At 45.5% G+C, this 20,805-nt stretch overlaps 1 protein-coding gene across 1 annotated transcript; it reads right to left on the reverse strand.

The window, feature by feature from the left end:
* Positions 1-3,083: 3,083 nt before the first annotated feature.
* fgfr4 (fibroblast growth factor receptor 4) lies at positions 3,084-20,276 on the reverse strand. Its single transcript, XM_029447858.1, has 21 exons — positions 19,720-20,276; positions 17,496-17,702; positions 14,455-14,627; positions 14,192-14,342; positions 13,991-14,041; positions 13,007-13,276; positions 12,711-12,800; positions 12,449-12,615; positions 12,213-12,336; positions 11,095-11,285; positions 10,805-10,943; positions 10,466-10,659; positions 10,126-10,271; positions 9,679-9,800; positions 9,481-9,591; positions 9,096-9,286; positions 7,446-7,568; positions 6,880-6,950; positions 6,563-6,700; positions 6,165-6,270; positions 3,084-5,650 (listed from the first exon to the last, which is right to left on the reverse strand). Exons 2-21 carry the CDS (start codon positions 17,590-17,592, stop codon positions 5,474-5,476), a joined length of 2,832 nt encoding a protein of 943 aa, XP_029303718.1. The 5' UTR covers positions 17,593-17,702; positions 19,720-20,276; the 3' UTR covers positions 3,084-5,473.
* Positions 20,277-20,805: the final 529 nt, after the last annotated feature.

The following is a 20,805-nucleotide window of genomic DNA, read 5'->3' on the forward strand; positions in this document are numbered from 1 at the left end:
TTACACACACACACACACACAGACACACACACACACACACACACACACACACACACACACAGACTTTTATCAGCAGGAGGGGAGCTCAGAGAGAGACTCTCTGGGTGCTCAAGATTTATTGTGCATGGGAGATAACACACACACATGTACAGACCACACATTGCGTACACAGGAGATAACACACACTCTGACACATATTCAGGTACACACACAGACACACACACACACACACACACACATCAAAAGCCTGGGCTGGCTGGGATCACTGCTGCCCTCTCCTCCCTCCTCTTGACCTTTAACCTCCATCTCTTCATTCTTCCGTCTCGCCGTCTGTCTTTCATCTTTCTCATTTGTTTCTCTCTCTGTCTGTCGCTTGCTCTCTATCTTTTTCTAGGTTTTCCTTTTATAATGCTGAATTGTAAAAAGGTTTGACACATGTTTTAGTATTGTACATGTTGGAGCTGCACAATTAAAGTGAAATTGTGCATATTTAAGTGTTTCTGAGCTGAAAAAGAAAGAAGTCCGATTGTTAAACAAGCCATCAGATTAACAAAAGCTATGTGGAGGAGAGAAATGAAGACAAACAGTAACATCATTACCTCTAAATAAATATCTAGATCAAGTTCACCACACCCAGGATCTCTTTCCGTTGCCTGGCTTCACTAACACTAACAACCGCAGTCACAACCGAGGGTTTCTCCATGCAGCCATGAGCACATAGAAGGATCCGTGTTTGCAGCATATGAGCAATCACAAACATGGACAAGAATATTGTAAGCAGAGCGTCATAGTTTACAAACAAAGAGCCAACTATAATTAGTCAAATATGAAGAAGTTAAACATAATCCAGACTAAAAGCAAAATGCTTCAGCTGCCACATGCATGAAGGACAGCCGGCAACATATCGTTGACTGTTTGAATGTGTGAATATTTGGCTATATCACCGCCACATCTAGGAACGATCTGACTATAATCACATTTGTTTATTCCATTAAGATAACGTGTTGCTATTTTACGAAATATTCTGCTATGATCCATATTTGTTGGCTTTTAGCCTTTTAGAAACAAGCTGCAGCGAGAGAGAAGTAGTGAGCAGGAAGCTGCAGAGAGAGAGAAGTAGTGAGCAGGAAGCTGCAGCAGGAGAGAAGTAGTGAGCAGGAAGCTGTAGAGAGAGAAGTAGTGAGCAGGAAGCTGCAGAGAGAGAGAAGTAGTGAGCAGGAAGCTGTAGAGAGAGAAGTAGTGAGCAGGAAGCTGCAGAGAGAGAGAAGTAGTGAGCAGGAAGCTGCAGAGAGAGAAGTAGTGAGCAGGAAGCTGCAGAGAGAGAGAAGTAGTGAGCAGGAAGCTGCAGAGAGAGAAGTAGTGAGCAGGAAGCTGCAGCGAGAGAGAAGTAGTGAGCAGGAAGCTGCAGAGAGAGAGAAGTAGTGAGCAGGAAGCTGCAGCGAGAGAGAAGTAGTGAGCAGGAAGCTGCAGTGAGAGAGAAGTAGTGAGCAGGAAGCTGCAGCGAGAGAGAAGTAGTGAGCAGGAAGCTGCAGTGAGAGAGAAGTAGTGAGCAGGAAGCTGCAGCGAGAGAGAAGTGGTGAGCAGGAAGCTGCAGAGAGAGAAGTAGTGAGCAGGAAGCTGCAGAGAGAGAAGTAGTGAGCAGGAAGCTGCAGCGAGAGAGAAGTAGTGAGCAGGAAGCTGCAGAGAGAGAGAAGTAGTGAGCAGGAAGCTGCAGCGAGAGAGAAGTAGTGAGCAGGAAGCTGCAGAGAGAGAGAAGTAGTGAGCAGGAAGCTGCAGCGAGAGAGAAGTAGTGAGCAGGAAGCTGCAGAGAGAGAAGTAGTGAGCAGGAAGCTGCAGCGAGAGAAAAGTAGTGAGCAGGAAGCTGCAGCGAGAGAGAAGTAGTGAGCAGGAAGCTGCAGTGAGAGAGAAGTAGTGAGCAGGAAGCTGCAGCGAGAGAGAAGTAGTGAGCAGGAAGCTGCAGTGAGAGAGAAGTAGTGAGCAGGAAGCTGCAGCGAGAGAGAAGTGGTGAGCAGGAAGCTGCAGAGAGAGAAGTAGTGAGCAGGAAGCTGCAGAGAGAGAAGTAGTGAGCAGGAAGCTGCAGCGAGAGAGAAGTAGTGAGCAGGAAGCTGCAGAGAGAGAGAAGTAGTGAGCAGGAAGCTGCAGCGAGAGAGAAGTAGTGAGCAGGAAGCTGCAGAGAGAGAGAAGTAGTGAGCAGGAAGCTGCAGCGAGAGAGAAGTAGTGAGCAGGAAGCTGCAGAGAGAGAAGTAGTGAGCAGGAAGCTGCAGCGAGAGAAAAGTAGTGAGCAGGAAGCTGCAGTGAGAGAGAAGTAGTGAGCAGGAAGCTGCAGCGAGAGAGAAGTGGTGAGCAGGAAGCTGCAGAGAGAGAAGTAGTGAACAGGAAGCTGCAGCGAGAGAGAAGTAGTGAGCAGGAAGCTGCAGAGAGAGAGAAGTAGTGAGCAGGAAGCTGCAGCGAGAGAGAAGTAGTGAGCAGGAAGCTGCAGAGAGAGAGAAGTAGTGAGCAGGAAGCTGCAGCAGGAGAGAAGTAGTGAGCAGGAAGCTGCAGCAGGAGAGAAGTAGTGAGCAGGAAGCTGCAGAGAGAGAGAAGTAGTGAGCAGGAAGCTGCAGAAAGAGAAGTAGTGAGCAGGAAGCTGCAGAGAGAGAAGTAGTGAGCAGGAAGCTGAAGAGAGAGAAGTGATGAACAGGAAGCTGAAGCGAGAGAGAAGTAGTGAGCAGGAAGCTGCAGCGCAAGAGAAATAGTGAGCAGGAAGCTGCAGAGAGAGAGAAGTAGTGAGCAGGAAGCTGCAGAGAGAGAGAAGTAGTGAGCAGGAAGCTGCAGAGAGAGAAGTAGTGAGCAGGAAGCTGCAGCGGGAGAGAAGTAGTGAGCAGGAAGCTGAAGAGAGAGAAGTGATGAACAGGAAGCTGAAGCGAGAGAGAAGTAGTGAGCAGGAAGCTGCAGCGGGAGAGAAGTAGTGAGCAGGAAGCTGCAGAGAGAGAAGTGATGAACAGGAAGCTGAAGCGAGAGAGAAGTAGTGAGCAGGAAAATGGTTTCCAATGAAAGCATCAGTGTAGCCAATATCACAGAGACAAGGACACAGAGTTGCTTTATTTTAAATTATACTTTATTTCATATAAAAACAAAACAATGAACAAATAAATTAGATATTTCTAAAATAATTCTCTTGAGGAAATGTTTAAGAACGCTGTGATTGTTTACAGTTTGTATCTGGGAGCAGAGCAGATAACTGGAATGTAAAGATGCAAATGTATCCGGACACTTTGTGGTTACACGTGTATGTAAAGAGCTTCATCCCGAAATCAGACACCAACTGTCACCAGATGATTGACAGCATCAAAAGCAAACAAATGAGGAGAGAAGATGCACAAATCCTTCATTGACTAAATGGTTGACTGGTTTCACACACAGGAAGATGATTGGATGATACATTTAAAGCATTTTGAAATGAAACCATTTTTCCTTCAACTTTACAACATTTGAATAAAAGAGACCAGAGAGTAAAGGAGCAGAAAGCAGCTGGAGGTGCAGGTGTTAGCCAGTCGATCACACATTTGGTACCAAAATCAATTATGTCCATTGGAATCACCAGCGCAAAGTTTGATAAACTTCATACTTCATTCTATCAGAGGATGTTTTGTTTGTGTCTGTGGTCAGATTCGGGCATTTTTACCCCACAGGGGAATTTTCTGCAGCTGGTCCTGGTGGCAAATCTGAATTAAGATTTGTAATTGTAAAAGATGGTGGCTGTGGGGATAAAGATAGGGGCGTTTGGGAGAGAAGAGGAGACATTAACATAATAAGAGCCTCTTCATTTGCACACAAGCCCAAGCTATCCCCACACCACCTCCACCAACCCCCTCCTATAAAACTCCCTCTGGTCCGTAGTCACATCCATTAAGCCTGCAAAGCCTTCATTGTCCGGCCAGGCTGCGGACCTGAGGACCCCTCGCCAACAGATTGGGCTGGGTGAAGGGTTAAAGCCAGACAAAGGAGGCTCCCTCCCCCTTCTCCTCTATTTGAAATCAATCACACTGGCTTTCACATTCAGTGCTCGCCCCCTCCTTGTCAGCAGTGACAGTGGGCTTGGGCCAGCTCCCCGACAGAGTCCCCAGAATCGCCAGTCGTCCCACCCTGGACACACTGTCTCTGATAAAGTAGACCGAAAGAGTAAAGCTGCTGTTGGAGGAAGACCACGTCATGTTGTCTCAAAGTTCACGCTGTTGTTTAACGACGTTAAAGAACTTTGGAGAACTTTTCAAAACTCGTTTTATAGCTTAAGAAATGTATTCGAGCTGAAACCTTTTGGTGGTTTTCTTCCAACAACAGCAACAGGAACTGGAAATCCTCCTGGTATTTGACCACAAATGGTTTTGCTGGGCTGGAGGTCGAAACAGTTTACTACAAAATGACAAATGGAGGGTTTTATTCCAAAAAATGTAAGCCATCTTTTAAAGGCTTAATCCATCATTTCTGACCACATGCATTTGAGGTTTGAGTCGTCGAATTTTGCGTTTCTCACGGTTTTACTTATTTGCAAAAGTTGCTGATGTAAACCGAATTTTAACAGCATCCAATGTTTTAATTTGGGAGATCATTGTGTAGAAAAATTGCTTCTAAATTGAATATTTTGGAATGAAACCTGAACATAAAGACAGCTGCGACAGGTTTGGCACTTGATTCAATTCCTCTCTCCTTTCGCCTCCAATAACCTAAATTTTTGTGTCATTCAGAATAATTTATAAAAGGCAATCGTCTTTCTGCTGTTGATATGTACATACAATATTTTAATATTCTAATATATTCACAGGAAATCGTAAATTCAGGCACTTTGCTGCCACTATAGCAACTTCTTAGCACAAGAGATCCTGAGATTTAAGACTGTTCTCTTTTTAAATAAGCAACACAAAAGTAAAATAATCTTATATAGAGAGATTTATATTTAACAATCACTTTCTTCTTTTTTATCATAGCAAAATAAATCTTTTTTTGTTTGTTAAAAATGTCTTTATCACCGAGGTTTCTCGCCCTGGTTTTCGGTTGTGTGAGGAGATCATCGTCCGTCACCTCCCTGAGGGGGAGTTGATCAAAGAAAGCATTTCGAGGCGTTTTGTCTCCTGTTGTGTTTAGTGCCGCAGTTTTCCAACGTTAACAACTGTTCATGTGCACAGTGCCGGAGCTGAGAGTCCAAAGTACCTCGTTTTGTTTGTCCTCTCTTCTTCTGCCCACGATGAAATGTCTTCAAACCTTCACCGGCCTCAGTGCTCCACGTGCATACATGTGTTTTTATGTGTATAAATGCCCGTCTATACCTAAGGGCTTAGTCTGGTGCCATAAAGGAGGTCCAATGAAAAACTTCATGAATAAAAACTTTAACATAACTTTAGAAATGCAGCTGCAAACCTCCACTATGGCCGCCAGTGGATGTGGTACATGTGTTGTGTTCATGTCTGTGTGTGTGTGGGTGCCTTCGGTTGTGAGTCTATCGGAGAGCCTTCTTCATGTCTATCCGGGAGCGCACGTCCTGGTAGCCCAGGAGGCAGGGGTCGGTGGACAAGGCATCGTGGGTAAAAACAGAGTCGTTGTCGGAGGAGCAGGAGCTGGAAGTGTCCTCGCACGACGGGGAGTACTGCTCGAAGGGTGTCGACAGGTCCAAGTACTGAGGGGAGAGAGCGAGTTCAGACATTAGAGAAATGTTGGCGTCTCAAGACAAGAAAGAAAGAAACTAAACCATGTTTCAAAGTTTCTAAAAGAATTGGCAGGAAACAGCTTCTCAAAAGCTTTCAGATTGCTTTTCATTTAATGCTCAATTGTTGTTGTCACAGTTTTGGACCACTGCAAAGCAAATTTAAAGGCTCGAAATGTTTGTGATTTACTGCATGCAAACATCAAGAAATCAAAAACATGAATCGTTGACCCATCTGCAGGCTGCTCTAACATTTCAGCATTTTGGACACAGATTGGCCAAATATTTGATTTAGTTTGTTGTTTGTAAGCGCTGGATTCTGCTCTCTGTGCGTCCACGCTCTTGTACTGAAGACATCTGGACAGCAGATTATGAAAGAGAGGATGTGTGTGTACATCTTCACGAGAGCATACGTTAGCCTGAGTGCATGTTCGTTATGTAGTAAGGAAGTAGGGAGGAGGTGAGTGAACGTATGTTTGAAACCCACCTCGTCAGAGATGGACAGCAGCACTTTGTCCAGCTCCTCCACCAGCTGTTTGAAGGTCGGCCTCTGGGTGGGAACAGCATGCCAGCACTCACGCATCATCATGTAGCTGCAGAGAAACAAAAACACACAACAAAAATGTGTTATGATCTAGAAAATCTACAACGAGATAAAGGTTTAACATTGTCAGCTTTGCAAAGTTTAAGTTTATTGTCCAGAAAACGATGTTTTGACGAGCCTCTCCTTCATGAATGCTGAGGTGGAGCTCATGAAATGTTGTATATGCTGTGTTTTATATATATGTGGCTCCATTTGTGCTGATGTGAACACCCTTCCCTCACTGCTGTGAGCCAAAAACATCATGAAAACAACTTTCTGGCTCTAGAGGAGTTCCTGCTTACAGTTCATGTGTGCAGTTGGAGGGTTTGTCCATGCGGTGTCCTTCCTTCAGAAGCTTAAAGAGCTCCTCGACGGGGATACCGGGGTAAGGTGAGCCGCCCAGCGTGAAGATCTCCCACATGAGTACGCCAAACGACCACCTGAGCACAGAACGAGAGGAACAGACGGCGTTTATGATCAGGACATGTTTACTTGTGTTTACTGTGGTATAAGAGGTGCACAAAGATTTTAGTTGATATGACGACATCAGGTTTTGACCAGACAGGTAAGGAAAAACAATTTTCCTGCAGGTATTTTGAACACGAGAAGTTGGACTTACACGTCGCTCTGGTGTGTGTAGACTCGGTCGAACAAAGCCTCTGGTGCCATCCACTTCACCGGCAGCCGTCCCTGCAGAGTGAACGTAGACGTGTTAGAGCCTCACCTTCATCCACCACAATAACTCACACTTTCTTCTTTCTGTCTCACTGCTCACAATCCTCCCCCGCCTCCCTCCTTGTCTCCCCTCTTTTCTAATTAAGTCTCATTAAGCCTTCTGCCAATCAGAGGAAAACATCAGACATCTGTCTTGAGGGATATTAAAGCTTTGAAAGGAACCTGGCTGAGGAGAAGACATGTTTACATTACAAGTTTTTTTTTTGCAAACAACCAGCTTCCACTTTCCCTCTTTAGCGATCCACATATCTAGACATGAAGATATTTAATTGATTTGATTGAATGATGCTTTATTGGGGAAATGTTCATGTCACTTGAGAGGATCATAGGTCGAATAAAATTGCTTTTCAGCTGTGTAAAATGAAAAAGTAATGTATCTTACTCTCATTACTGGAAAACAAAGTTCCTGACTGGAAAGCAACAGGAGCAAAACAACAAACTTTCACTCACGTTGGTGGTTTTCTTGTAGTAGTCGATCTGGTGGACTCCTCTGGCCAGACCGAAGTCAGCGATCTTCATCACGTTGTCCTCCGTCACCAGAACGTTTCTGGCTGCCAGATCTCTGTGTATGCACTGCACAGAGAGAAGAGAGAGAATTAGCACAAAACCCTAAAAAAGATCTAACTGCTCCAGATTAGAAGATTAGCATCGAGTTTAAATGGTGACGCTTAATGGGCTCAGAGATTTAATGCCTACTCTGGAAAGTCGTATTTGTTGAGAATGTTGCCACTTATTTCTAACACTGCTCCCCCTTTAGCAGAAGTATACATTTACAAGACATTCACACTCAACTTTATTATGCTGCGTTGAACTGAGACTTGTGACGCGATGTGTTCTTGTCTATTCCAGGCTGTGGTTTTGAGAAGTCATGTAAAAACATGGAGGTAGAAATGATTCACTGCAGATTTTCTCCAAAAATGAGAAGACTCAGCAGTCTAAAGTCAACACACAGCGCCTCATTTTAGTGAACGCTACGAAATTAAAACGTCTTTATATAGAAACCCGGGAGTTTGAAGAAAAAACAAACCCTTTGGGAGGGGAAAAAAGAAAGGCTCTGTTTGCCCACATTGAATGGATGTCATTAAGTTTATTTTGGTTTTCATTCGAAATAGACGTGGGATTTGTGGGGACGTGCGAAATAAACCAGTCTTGGTTTGTGGGTCTCCCCATAATGGAGGGTTAGTTTCAGGCTCCTGCATTCTTAGGAGTCCGTAGAGCCAGAAACCTGATGCCTGCACCCAGACGACGGCTCTACAGCCTGTTTGCTAACAGATTTATGGCGGCGCTAAAAAGGACAAAGCACTGCGACGGAGGGGACGGACAGATGGATGGAGAAGAGTAAACAGGACTGAAGCTGCAGCAGCTTTCTGTTCAGGAATGCCTGTCTGAGACACCGCCTTCAGACAAAGAGACGTGTTGATAAGAAACACACAGACAGAGTGCATGCTGGGAAAATGAAAGGAATAGAAACATGGGGGGTTGGAATGGGAAGAAAAGAAAGAAAAGGACAGGCAGAGGACGGCAAGAGAGATGGGGGAGAGGCAAAGGGGAAGGCTGGTGCTGCCATCCATCTGAAGGCCAAGTGCCTGAATTACACAAGAACTCAATATTCATCACAATTCCCTAAAATCTAAATTCAACCTCTGGACTCAAAGCTCCTTCAGGACTTATACAGCTCATGAAGACGTCAAATGATGAGCTTTTTACTGTCTTGCTTTCATTTTATGGCTCCATTTCCTGCCCAGGGACATGGATTTATTTTACTGTCATGAGGTCTGATGCGTAAACTTCCCTCTTAAGTTCCTTAAGAATGTCTAAACCATAAATGTCTGTGCTGCACTTTCTATGTAATACAAATCCAGTTATATCTGAGAACAGAATCTGTGGGGGCTACGCAAACATGTGGATAGTTTCTTCTAAAATGAGCAAAATAGTTTGTGGAATTAAACCAACAAAATTAAATTGAACAACTGGTTCGACCGCATCTTGCGTTCATGAAACACTTGCATGAAAGATTTACAGCCACCAGAGCCGCAGCTAGCTTCTCAGATGCTTCTTCTTCTACTACAAGTTATTTCCCCTCTTTGAAAGTGAACGTACCCTTTTAGAAGCCAGGTACTCCATCCCTCTGGCCACCTGGTAGGCGCAGGACAGCAGGTCTTTGAAGGTGAGCTGCTCTTCAGGCACCTTAGTCACATCAAAGGTGTAGTCCATGCCTGGGGGTCTTCGGGCCCGCAGGTACTCCCTCAGACTGCCTTTGGAGGCGTACTCCACCAGCACATACAGAGGGCCTGAGGGGGGAACACAGACGGGATGAAGGACGGGGTTGTTTCTATCGTTCTTTCAGCCTGGAGGCTTGGGACCACCATCGTTGAAACACTTACTAAATTAGTTAGTTGAGATTTACAATAACAAGGACCCTCTGTTGAAGGAGGGTACACTGGACAGAAGTAAAGTAAAGGTAAAGGTTTAGTTGGACACTCACCGTCCTGTGTGCAGACGCCAAGCAGGTTGATGATGTTCTTGTGTTTGTCCATCACCTTCATCAGCTCCATCTCCGAGATGAGGTCTGCAAGATCTTTGTCTGTGGCGTCATCTTTAGAGAAACATAATACTTTATTTAGAAAAGACAGCAGACTTAAGCTCTCAAGGTATTTTTGTGTCTTTTTAATTTCTTTCCTACCTTTGAGCATCTTAACCGCCACAGTGGAGGCCGGAACCTGAGAGTCCTTGTTGATCCCGTAGGCATCAGCTCTGACCACCTGACCGAAGCAGCCTTCTCCTAGAGGTTTGCCCAACGTTAAACTAGAGAGAGAAAGAGCGAAAGTTAGCAAAAATAAGTATGTCCAAATGAAAACTGTACAAATCCATAATTTGGGGCTCTGGTTTCTGAAAACATAGGTTGGGTTGCGGGCTCGTTTCTTTTTAGGTCCACACATGCTGCAAGAGCAACAATGTTTAAATGAGTCCCAGAAGCCAAACTAAACTTAGTGAATAAATACTCTCTTTGCAGGAACTCTTAAGTAAACTCTGTAAACACATCTATTTGATAATAATTTCAAACATAAAAGTAGAGTGTAATTTCTTTGCAGACGATCACAGAATTGATTCTAATTTGCAGATAACTTACTTCTCTCTGGGGAACTCCCAGTCCGGGTCGTAGGGCAACTCAAACTCCATGACTCCAGCCAGCATGGGAGAGCAGCTGGAAGAGAGGCGAGCCACCCTCATCAGCGACGCACTGGACTTCCCTGAGGAGTTGGAGTCCACCGAGTACTGAAGGAAGAGAAATTTAAAGAAAAATTAGCTATCGCGAACTTACAGGAAAGTCTCAAGTGTGTAGACACTGTACATCGGACGATGCTTCTTACAAACTTTAAAGCAAACCGCAGGACTTAAGTCATAGTCGACTACTTTCCAAAGTTAGAGAAGACAATCTTTAAGTTCCCATGATGCATAGCGCCCTGTACCTGTCTGCGAAGAGGAAACTTGGAGAGCTTCTGGACAGGCAGGGCGTCAAACGGCTCCCTTCTGGGGTGGACCTGCATTCGACACAACACCACAATGACGATGGCCATGATCAGAGCCAGGAAACCACAGGCGTAGATGATGATGTCCGTGTACTTGGTCTCCATGGTGTCCAAAGCGTCTGCTGCTTCCTCCTCTGTAGGAAGACGGTGACACGTTTTACAAAAGATTTTGTAGTATTTGGCAACAATTTAAGCATTTTATGAAGAATTAAAAGTACAAATAATTCACTCAATTAAGTCAATTCTTCTAAGCACTGAATCCTTCAGTTCGCTCTTTACCTGAGAGGACGGTGAGCCAGGCGGACTGGTGCGCGAATCCGATTGAATTTCCAGCCAGACAGGTGTACTCTCCTGTATCTTCCATGGTAACTTTGGACAGGTAGAGCACCTCCACCTCTGACATGTTCAGACTGCCGGTCTGCTCAACACGGATGCAGATAAAGGGACATAAACAGTTAGTGTACAACAATCACCAAGATACAACTTCTTTTAAATCCTCCACTAGATGCTTTTATCGTTGTTAGGTTAGGTTAGGGATCAGAACATACTTTAGCTTAAGTTTGACCAACCTTGAGGACCCGAACGTAGGGCGTCCCATCAGAACCGTAGCGGCTGCCATTCCTTTCTATGTGTTTGAGCCACTGAATGTGAGGCTGGGCGTCGCTGTAGACCTTACAGTGGAACTGGACATCGCTGCCCACCACTGCTGTTGTGTTGGCTGGTAGACCGGCCTGCAGGATGGGCCTGTGTGGGGAGCGCTCTGTGTCGGGAAGAAATCAAAGGAGAGATGAGCAAAGTGGGCGAAGATGAAAGATAGCATTGAGCTCCAGAAAAGCCAGCCAGAGCTAAAAAGGAACAATGATTTCCCTCTTTAAAAGGTTAAAAGGTGATTCGGGGACATGGAGAAGTAGATTTAACTGATCTGCCAAGCTTGGTTTCATAAATTCCCCTCTCAGCAGGAGTCCGTGCAGGCAGGACAAGCGTTGGGGAAACTTGAATCATAGGGAGCTGCGGCTAAAGACATCCAGATATTTGGCCGTTTAACAGCCGACAAACACGACTGCTTTGTAAACAAACGTCTGAAAATGTTCAGCAGTTGTCACTGTCACATATAATGTGTTTGCATGCTGGCATACAAGAACAGGAAATGTAATTTTGGGATGAAAATCGGTTCCATTAGCGTGGCTCTTTGTCAGCTGGTCGCCAGGCTCTCTTTGATCTGTGGTTACTCTCGCTCTCTGATCTCGTTAGTTGTCTCGTTAGTCTTCTCCCCCCGTCGACGGGGACGGAAACTGACCCTGTGGTGGACGAACAGCGAACAAATGAACAAACAAACCGCAGCCCTCCTCGATCTGCTGTCACAGGTCAGGTAGAAAACTGGTGTGGACGCCTGACCGTGCACATCCTGCCCAGGCGCCCCAGTCACCTTCTGCTCACCCCCCCGGTTATCCCCTCCCTCACTCTGGAGGCTTTTAGTTGCAGGCATGATGCTTTTTTCCACAAGTGCTGACAGAGACATACAAACTGTCGCTAATGCTTCTGGGAAAACTGTCAGCAAGATCGGAATTCAACAGAATAATTTTTCTGTTGCAGAATTCTGTAAATCAACCCAAATCCATGACCAAGTAACTTTTTTAATTTGCACACACTCTCTAAAATTGCCAAGAGACAATCATCTGTTTCTTACCGAGGACATCGAGGACGTAGCTGTGAGTGATGGAGCCGTATTTGTTCTCCACCATGCAGGTGTAGTTTCCTCTGTCTGAAGGCACGACGCTCTCCATCACCAGGCTCCAGTGCTGGTGTCTCAGCTAGCCAAAGAAACACAAACATACATCAGCATGGACAGGCACTTACTGAATTTTATAATCCCACTGTCATTAATTTTTATTTCGCACTCAAGAGATAAGAAACCATCCTCACCTTGATGCCTCCGATGCGGTGCTCTCCTCTGAAATCACGTCCGTTTTTGAGCCAACGGATACTCGGCATGGGGCTGCCCATGGCCGGGCAACGAAACTTCACCGTGTTGCCTGCAGGAACAGCATACAGCTTCTTCTCCATACGCTGGGTGTGTGTCCAGTAAGGACCTGTATAGACAGAGACCAACCAATGAGCCGTTAGTCAACGAGTGCTCTGATGAAGAGGAGGAACTAATTCCTTAAGATCATCAACAAAAACTCACCTCTGGAGAAGTAAACCTGGTCGTTTTCGATCTCAGCCGATGAATCCTCCAAGCCGTTATCCTCATCATCGTCCCCCGACCCCAATGTGTCTAGAAAACAAACAAAGGCAATATAAATATTAAAAAACACATTAATTGACTTGTTTCAGCTAAAATGTAAAGGAACATAAAGTTTGGCGGCCATATTGGAGGTCCTCAGCAAGAGGTTCACGTACATGTTAGCTTGTTATTCGGCTAACATGAAATACAAGTTTTAACGCAATAAAACAATTAGTTAAAGAAATGGATGCCCTTACCTGCCACAGTGATGGTGAAGTTCCTCACAGGCTCTTTGGTTCCCCGGAGAACACAAACATAAACGCCAGAGTCCTCGTATGTCACGTCTGTGATCTCCATGATGGCACCGCGGATCTGGAAGCGGGGCGTGGGCAGAACCCGGACTCCCTCCTTGTACCAGTTGACCGCCATGCCAGGCCGGGTGCTCGCGTCGCAGCGCAGTTTCAGGACGTTTCCCGGCTCTAGCAGAAGATGCTCCGTGGTGTCCTCACTCAGGTCGTCAAGAACCTCTGTTGAAACAAAGAACATCGAGGGGTTAGCACGCTGCAACGGAGGACGTTTTGAGTCTGTGAACCTCGTTTCTTCTCGTTTCTCTCAACCTTTTTGTATTTCTTCTTGTCTTTCACACCAATCAGGCCAGTCAGCAGGTTATTTATTCATCTCCCCTCTAAAGCAAGTAGTCGCCCCCTCAACTATGACCTTCAACACTTCAACCCCATTATCTCCTATCCCCCCCCCCCCCCCCACACACACACACACAATGAAACTACCATGGAAACCAGGAGGCCTGGCTCACCCAACACACCCCTCCTCTTTATCTTTTTGTTCGCCTGTGGATTATTGTGGGACTGAGAGCGATCTAGCTAGCACTGCAAACTCCCTCCGAAAATAAAGAAGAAGAAGAGAGCGCAGGAGGAGGAAGAGAGGCTGAAGCTAATGAACATGTTGCAGCTTGACAGTGGACGGAGAGTAAATCTGAGGGGCGGTGAAGGTTCACTGGAGATCTAAGTGAGCGACTGGAGGAGAGAAGATCATTCCAGCCTGAGGAGGAGGACAGGCCCACACAGATGGCTGCCATATCATCTAGTAGTGCAACTTTGAACTCCTGGATCGTCAGAACTTCAAGACATTACAACTAAAACATTTTGTGATTCTACGGTGATAGTTTTGGTTTCAAAATATTTACATTTGCAACTTTTTCCGACATGACATTGTGAAGTTACCTGATGGGATTTCAGCAGCAGTCAGGTCCACATTTCGAGGAATGATGATACCTGTGGATGGGAAAAGTTGAGGTTACTAAATAACTTGGTCTTGATAGATGCTACATTGTTGTGTAATTGGGCACGCAGGGCTCTTTGGATGAAGCTGGCACAAAAACTAGTAAGATAGTCCTTACTCTCTTATGATAAAGAGTGTCTTACCAGGCAGGACCTCCAGCCACGCCGCCTGCATGGCCTGCACTGTCTGTCCTGCGTGGGTGCTCTCGGCCATGCAGATGTACTCTCCTGCATCCTCCTCAGTGATTTTGGACAGATGCAAAGTGTTCACCTTGGACGCGTTGCTCTGCAGGGCCTGCATGGAGGAGAAATAAGTTTAACATCTTATATATAATGTCTAATATGATGAAGACAGAATCGAAAACATGAAAATGTTTGTTTGTATCTCTCAGCTGATCTGTTCTCACCGTCAGAGCCCTGAGGCGAGGCGGTCCTCCCTGGCTGACTTCCGTCTTCAGCCACTGCACCTTGGTGGACGCCGGGCGGTGGACTTTGCACACCAGTTTCGTCTGACCACCCACTACCGCTGTGGTGTTTTCTGGGTAACCTGGCGCGATCAGAGGCCTGGAAACCCGAAGATCTGAAGAGCAAAAAGGAGGGTGGAGAAAAAACACCGAACGTTAGAGAATCTGTGTTTTTTGTCGTGGAGACATTTCACTGCCTTGAGAATTTATATTTCGAGATTTATTTTCACGGTTGACTTTAACAGCATGAGCAACCTTTTCGTTTTTGCTCCTGAAAACCAGTTCAGGTGACCTGCTTTGTCCCAGAATAAAGGAGTTTTAATGAACAACTACAACCCTCTTTGGTCTGAATGCGCTCCGAGTAAAAAGGACAGAAATTGTCAAACGACACCCTAGAGGTTTCAGTTTACCTCTGAAAGGTCCAGCTACATAAGCACACCATGTTCCTTAACAACCGCTGTCATTTAATGCCACCAGAAGCTGGTGATAGAGTGCCCTGATAACCCAGCTACTATCGTGTCACCATCAGCCACAGTGCCATCCATTCACTGGGTCACTCGCCCATTCATATGCTCGCCCACTCACTTGTTGGAGCATATGTGCGCCCTGGCTGCTCAGTCACTCAGAACGAGCAATTTTCCGGGGCAATTTTCTGTCTGATTGCTTCCTGCGAGCGCTTAGTGAAAAGGCAATCTGTTCCCTTGTCAGGAGTGAAGTGCTGCCCAGAGTACATGTGGAGGTAAAGCTTTCGGGAGCACACACACACACACACACACACACAAACACACACACACACATGGTTACAACCTTGTGAGTGGAAAATCCGAAACCCTGATTGGTCAGAGCAACCAAAAGGAAAACAAATTAAAAGAAGCATATTGATGGATAGTTTTAATGTCAGCAAACTACTAACCGTGTCCTCTGAGTTTAAAATATTAAGAATAAGAGATTCAACAAGCCACACATCTTTATCTAATGGAGCAAACACTGTAAATCAGTCAGCAATAAACCAAAGAGATGAGCACACACACACGCACACACACGCACACACACACTTAAAGCCGTGCTAATGAACTTGCAGAGACAGGGACGGTGCCCTGGAGTTGAACTCGAGGCAGAGTGTGAATTGTCACCCAGAGGCGAGGGGGCAAACAAAACACAACACAACACAAACAAACCGCTCGGCTGGTGCGGACCAGCCATCAGCCGGCCGGCCGGGCTGGCAGAGTAGAGCCCTCTGTGGAAACCCGTTGGGACAATGAGGAGTCTCATGCCCAGAGCAGCAGAGCAGCAGAGCGGCAGAGCGGCAGAGCGGCAGAGCGGCAGAGCGGCAGAGCGGCAGAGCGGCAGAGCGGCAGAGCGGCAGAGCGGCAGAGCGGCAGAGCGGCAGAGCAGCAGAGCAGCAGAGCTGTGGTTCTGTGTTTAATGATGAATCTTTCAACTTGATTCTGATCCTAATGCAAGATTGACAATATCATATAGCACAGTTGTAATAATATAAATGAATCTAGAAATACTTCTTCTTCACTCTAATGACAACTGATGGAGGCCATGAGGTGCGACACATGTACATGTTACACATCCACGAGGAAAAGGTTTTCCAATATTACAGGATTAACCAGCCAAGAATTTAAGTTTCCAACCATCCTCCGCACTTTGACATCATCTATGTACATTTCCTGTTGTGATATTTGCGTTACTGTGTGGATGAAGAGCAGCCAACGTGTAAAGACAAACTTTTCTTATAATCTGTAATGATGTGGCAGAAAACAGGACTGAAAATAAGTTTTTCCGGGAGGAGGGAAAAAGCATTAGACAAGTCAGAGCCCTGCATTTAGCAGCATGTAGGAAATGACTACTGTTTACTGAGTTTACTGATAATCCTGTAATATGTTCCACTTGGAAATACAAAGTAGTTTCAAGGAAGTTTGTTTGTGGAGATATGGGCTCGACTTTGACTCGAAAATTGGAAAGCATTCTTCCACTTTGGTTTTGTTCTTGCGATCACAAAACCAAAGATTTGTGGGGGAAGTGTTTGAAACTCCAAGACACCTGAGATAAAGGTTGCAATGCTGCCTCCACAGCTAAACATGCAGGTTTTATGACCTACAGATCTTTCTTTCATCAATCCTGGTTTGACTCTTTACTCTGATAAACTTCAGAGGGTTTTTCTTCAGCACGTTGTCGTCTGAACAAGCAAGCCCCGGCTGGCCTCGCGGGGCCCTGAAGTACAAAGTGGGGCCACAGACACCGAGAGGAGACAGCTTCTGTGCTCCATGCCTCGGGGGCAACATCCCACTTCATCTTTCATCAATCTACACAGAAATGTCACCTCGTCCTTTAATCTGACTTGGAAACATCAACTCCCTCACAGCAGAGGAGAAACAACTGATTTTACTGATTGTATTGAACAAGTTTACTGATTACACTTTAATTCAATGGACACATGTTAATGGGGCTGACAATGGCTGACTTATTGCATTTTCTTCTGTTTCTAAAGTATCAATGAGAAAGCCCCCCCCCCCCCCCTTCTTCTACAGCTGGCACACAGCCAGGCAGATTTACACTTCCGAGCCCCAGGGCCTCGGACGGATCAGGTAGCTCAGTTTACGGCAGCAAAAACACTGAGAGCTTTCCTCTCCCTCCCTCCCTCCATCAGCCTCTGTGTCATTTTTCCTGTCACCTTGACTTCCTCTGTGGTCACGGCTGCCAAGAAACTGACACTTTGTAAGAAGGGAAAGTGGGCTGATCGAAACGTCTTCAGATACACCGTGATGTTCAGGCACACTCTCTGAGCAGTGAACTGCGTTACACCCAGACCTTTCAGACACTTATCTAACTTTTATGCAACATAAACCCCCAAAAGTAAGGAAGAAAAACAAGCTGTGACGCTTCTTAAAATGATGTGATTTCAGAGCAGATTTGACAGTTTTTTATAGTTTCATGCGTCATCTCCTGCAGAAAAAAAGAAGTGGAGGTCTGACCTTTAGTCCTTCCTTCGTCGATGGCCCTGGCCGAGACTCTGTCCATCAAACAGAGCAGGAGAACGCAGAACGGGCAGATCCTCGCCATCTTCTTCATGTGTGTCTTCTGGTTAAAAAAAAGGTAGAAATATGCGTTGGAAGCCTGGGGTTGGCCTCACACTCCAGTCCCTGGCATTGGAAACTTCAGAAAGTCTCTAAATCTGGATCCTGCAGACGCAAACAAACACAATGGGAGACGGTTATCTGCTGATCAGAGTTCTGGCTGGAGAGCAGCTAAAGACACAAACTTCTCTGCTCGCTTTTAAACCAGGTGGCAAAAAAACACAAACAATTGTTCAGACAAATAGTAAAGAAAAGGCTGTTTTGACTGAGAGCAGCTGTATTCGTAGCCAGATGTCCTGCTAACTGTCCCGCTCGTCCGCCTTACATTGTGCAGGCTCTCCTGCGTCATGAATAAGGAGCAGCGCTGTGACCGCCTGTTTGTCAGTGGACGGCTCAGTCTGCCCCGGGATAATGGGCCCTTACTGGGAAAACACTTGAAACGTGCCAGGGAGCTACAGAATCTGAAGGAGCTGTGGAGACATTCGACTGGCAGCTGATGAGACTTCAGGTGGAAACAGGTGACTGCTCACTGGAGCATCACATGCTCAGAGCGACATCTCCGCACTTTCAATCTGGCTGCAGATGTTCCATGTGAGACCTCAAATCTGAGCATTTTATATCGCATTATAACTGTAAACTGTATCTGTGGTCTGACGATTATATCCTTAGTTTATCAAGTATCTGTTTGCTCCATAAATTGTGAGAGAACAGTCAAATAAATGCCCATCAGAGAGATGTCTTCAGATGTCTGGTTATGTCTCACCAACAACTCAAAACCCCACATTTATATGTATTATTACAGAAGACAAAGAAAAGCAACAAAATCCTCACAAGTATGAAGCATCTATATTTGAATCATCTGTTTCAGCTCTAACACTTTTAAACTAAATAACATATGCTTCACTGCTGAATGAATCAATGCCAATATACAAATAAGACTCCTAAATGATAACAGAGCAAAGTTAATAAACAACTTTCAAATTCCACATATGTGCATCTCTGGAAAATGCACCATGACCCCTTGATAAATACGATATCTTTTGATATCATTAAAAACTCTAACTTCAGCACAACACTGTCGCCATGAACCTGTTCTGCAGACAAACTATAAACACTAACACACTAAAGGAATAATGCAGTGATTTTTCTGCTGCGAGTCGGGCCAACTGCGCACAGGCGCCAGACCCTAGTGCGTGCGCTCCATGCATGCAGGCCTCGCCCACACACACACACACACACACACACACACACACACACACACACACACAGTTTAAAGAACCAGCCTACTGAATGAAACGTATTCTTTCTCAATTAAGGACTGGAAAAAACGTTTTTTCTCCTGCTGGTGCTAATTCCGCTGGCACGCTGCCTCGCAGCCAAAACACTTCTACTGGGTTCTACTCTTCAGCCCTGGGACACGCAGAGAGAGGGACGTCACTGTGCAGGCTTTTATTTTGAATCATCTGCATTTTTCTGTCACTTAAATCACACTTAATACATCCGTCATATTAGTCTCCAGTCCTCGTGGCTTATAGAGCGGTTACTCTGCATGTTATAATGCTGTCAGTCAATCAATTCAGCGGAGAGTCTGACACAACCTGCGATCAATACAAGAAATACAAAAATAAAAGCTTTTTAAATACAATTATTGCTTCAAATGTTCCCAAAATAAAAGAGCAGGCGTGTCTGAACAGGACTGGCATCATGCACGGTGTCAATTAAAAAACTTAATATCAATTTAATTAGTCGTTTTCTAATAATTTGATATCTAAGTAGATTCAAACTTCGCTCCGAGTGTCTTTTCTCCTCACAAATAGTTCGTGTGGAAGGTTCAATGTCTAATTAGTGACTTGTTTGGATCTGCACGCGTTGCAAAACACAACAAGTTAAACTATGAAAGGCAAAGATTTCTGCCTCAAATCCCTGTTTAAAATGACAAAACGTGGATTTACAATGCAAATTAGGCAATCCTGGTAAATTAAGAAAAATACCTTCTTAACTCAAGACTTGAACATAATTAAAGTAACTCACTCAAATAACTATTTCAGGTTTTTAGTCGTAATCTGACTCCGCCGCTGAAATGATTGAAACAACAAATATCCAGCTGTCTGTATTCACCCACCTTTCTGTCCGCGCGGGGATGACTGGCACCTGGGGGGAAATCACTCCTTGTCCCGGTCGATACGACTGAATATTGAAATCCTCATTTGGAGCTGTTGTATCGCCGCTGTATCCTTTCCCAAAAGCAGTCTGTGAGCGGCTCTCGGCTGCTGTGTATCCGGCTGAGAACGAAGTCGAGATTATAAATCCATCAAAAACAGCCCCCTGGAACATGAACGACAGCTGCCGGGCTCTCCTGGTGACCGGTGGAAGGAGCTGTGACCCCCCCTGGGCAAAGTCCACTGCGTTTAGAGGGCTAAATCCATGGAGATAAAGAAAACCAAACACGGAGCAAAAAAGTGGATTTGTACAAGTACAAATAAAAGTCCTTTCTCGCTGTGAAAATGTTGGAAAAGATCCGATGGTGGCGAGAGAAAGAGATTGATCGAGGGTGATAAAAACGTGCCCCGTAGTTCAGAGTCCCCTCTTGGCTAGTCTTGGATATTTCTTTACGTGCGTCTTTACGCAGCGCTTCTGCAAAGCTCTCCTCTCCTGTGTGAGTGTATCCCGGAGCTCTGGCGCTCAAATGTGGAGCTCAGCCTCAGTCCGCTTCCCTTCCACAGCAGAGAGAGACTGCGTCCTTCACACACCAGCCCTCCTACAGCACTGCTGCTCTCCGGACGGCAGTCACAACAACAATGGTCTGAGAGCGGCCAGGGGAGCAGGAGGAGGAGAGGGGGGAGGAGAGGGGGGGGGGGGAGAGAGAGGGGAGGGGTGCGCTTCTGTTACCCCCGTCACTAAAAACAGCCCCCAACCCTCCAGAGAGCTGGCAAATAAAACCAAAGACCCTCTCCCTCCTCTGCACAAAACACAGCGCGCTCAAGTTCCTTAAATCAGAACTTCTTATTATTTTGTGAGTAAACTACACTTCTCCTACAGTAACTAAGCACGTGCCATATTAACCACATGAATGCTTTTCTTTTTGCTTCATAATTTATTGCCGGTTAATTGTCCTTTATGCAAACAGAGCATTGACGCCTCTTTTAGAAGATGCATTCAATTAAGATGCTTTAGTGAATGAATGCTGTGAGTTGCCTCCATGTTTTTA

The sequence above is a fragment of the Cottoperca gobio genome, chromosome 14 (assembly GCF_900634415.1).
Source record: "Cottoperca gobio chromosome 14, fCotGob3.1, whole genome shotgun sequence".
NCBI classification, from domain to species: domain Eukaryota; kingdom Metazoa; phylum Chordata; class Actinopteri; order Perciformes; family Bovichtidae; genus Cottoperca; species Cottoperca gobio.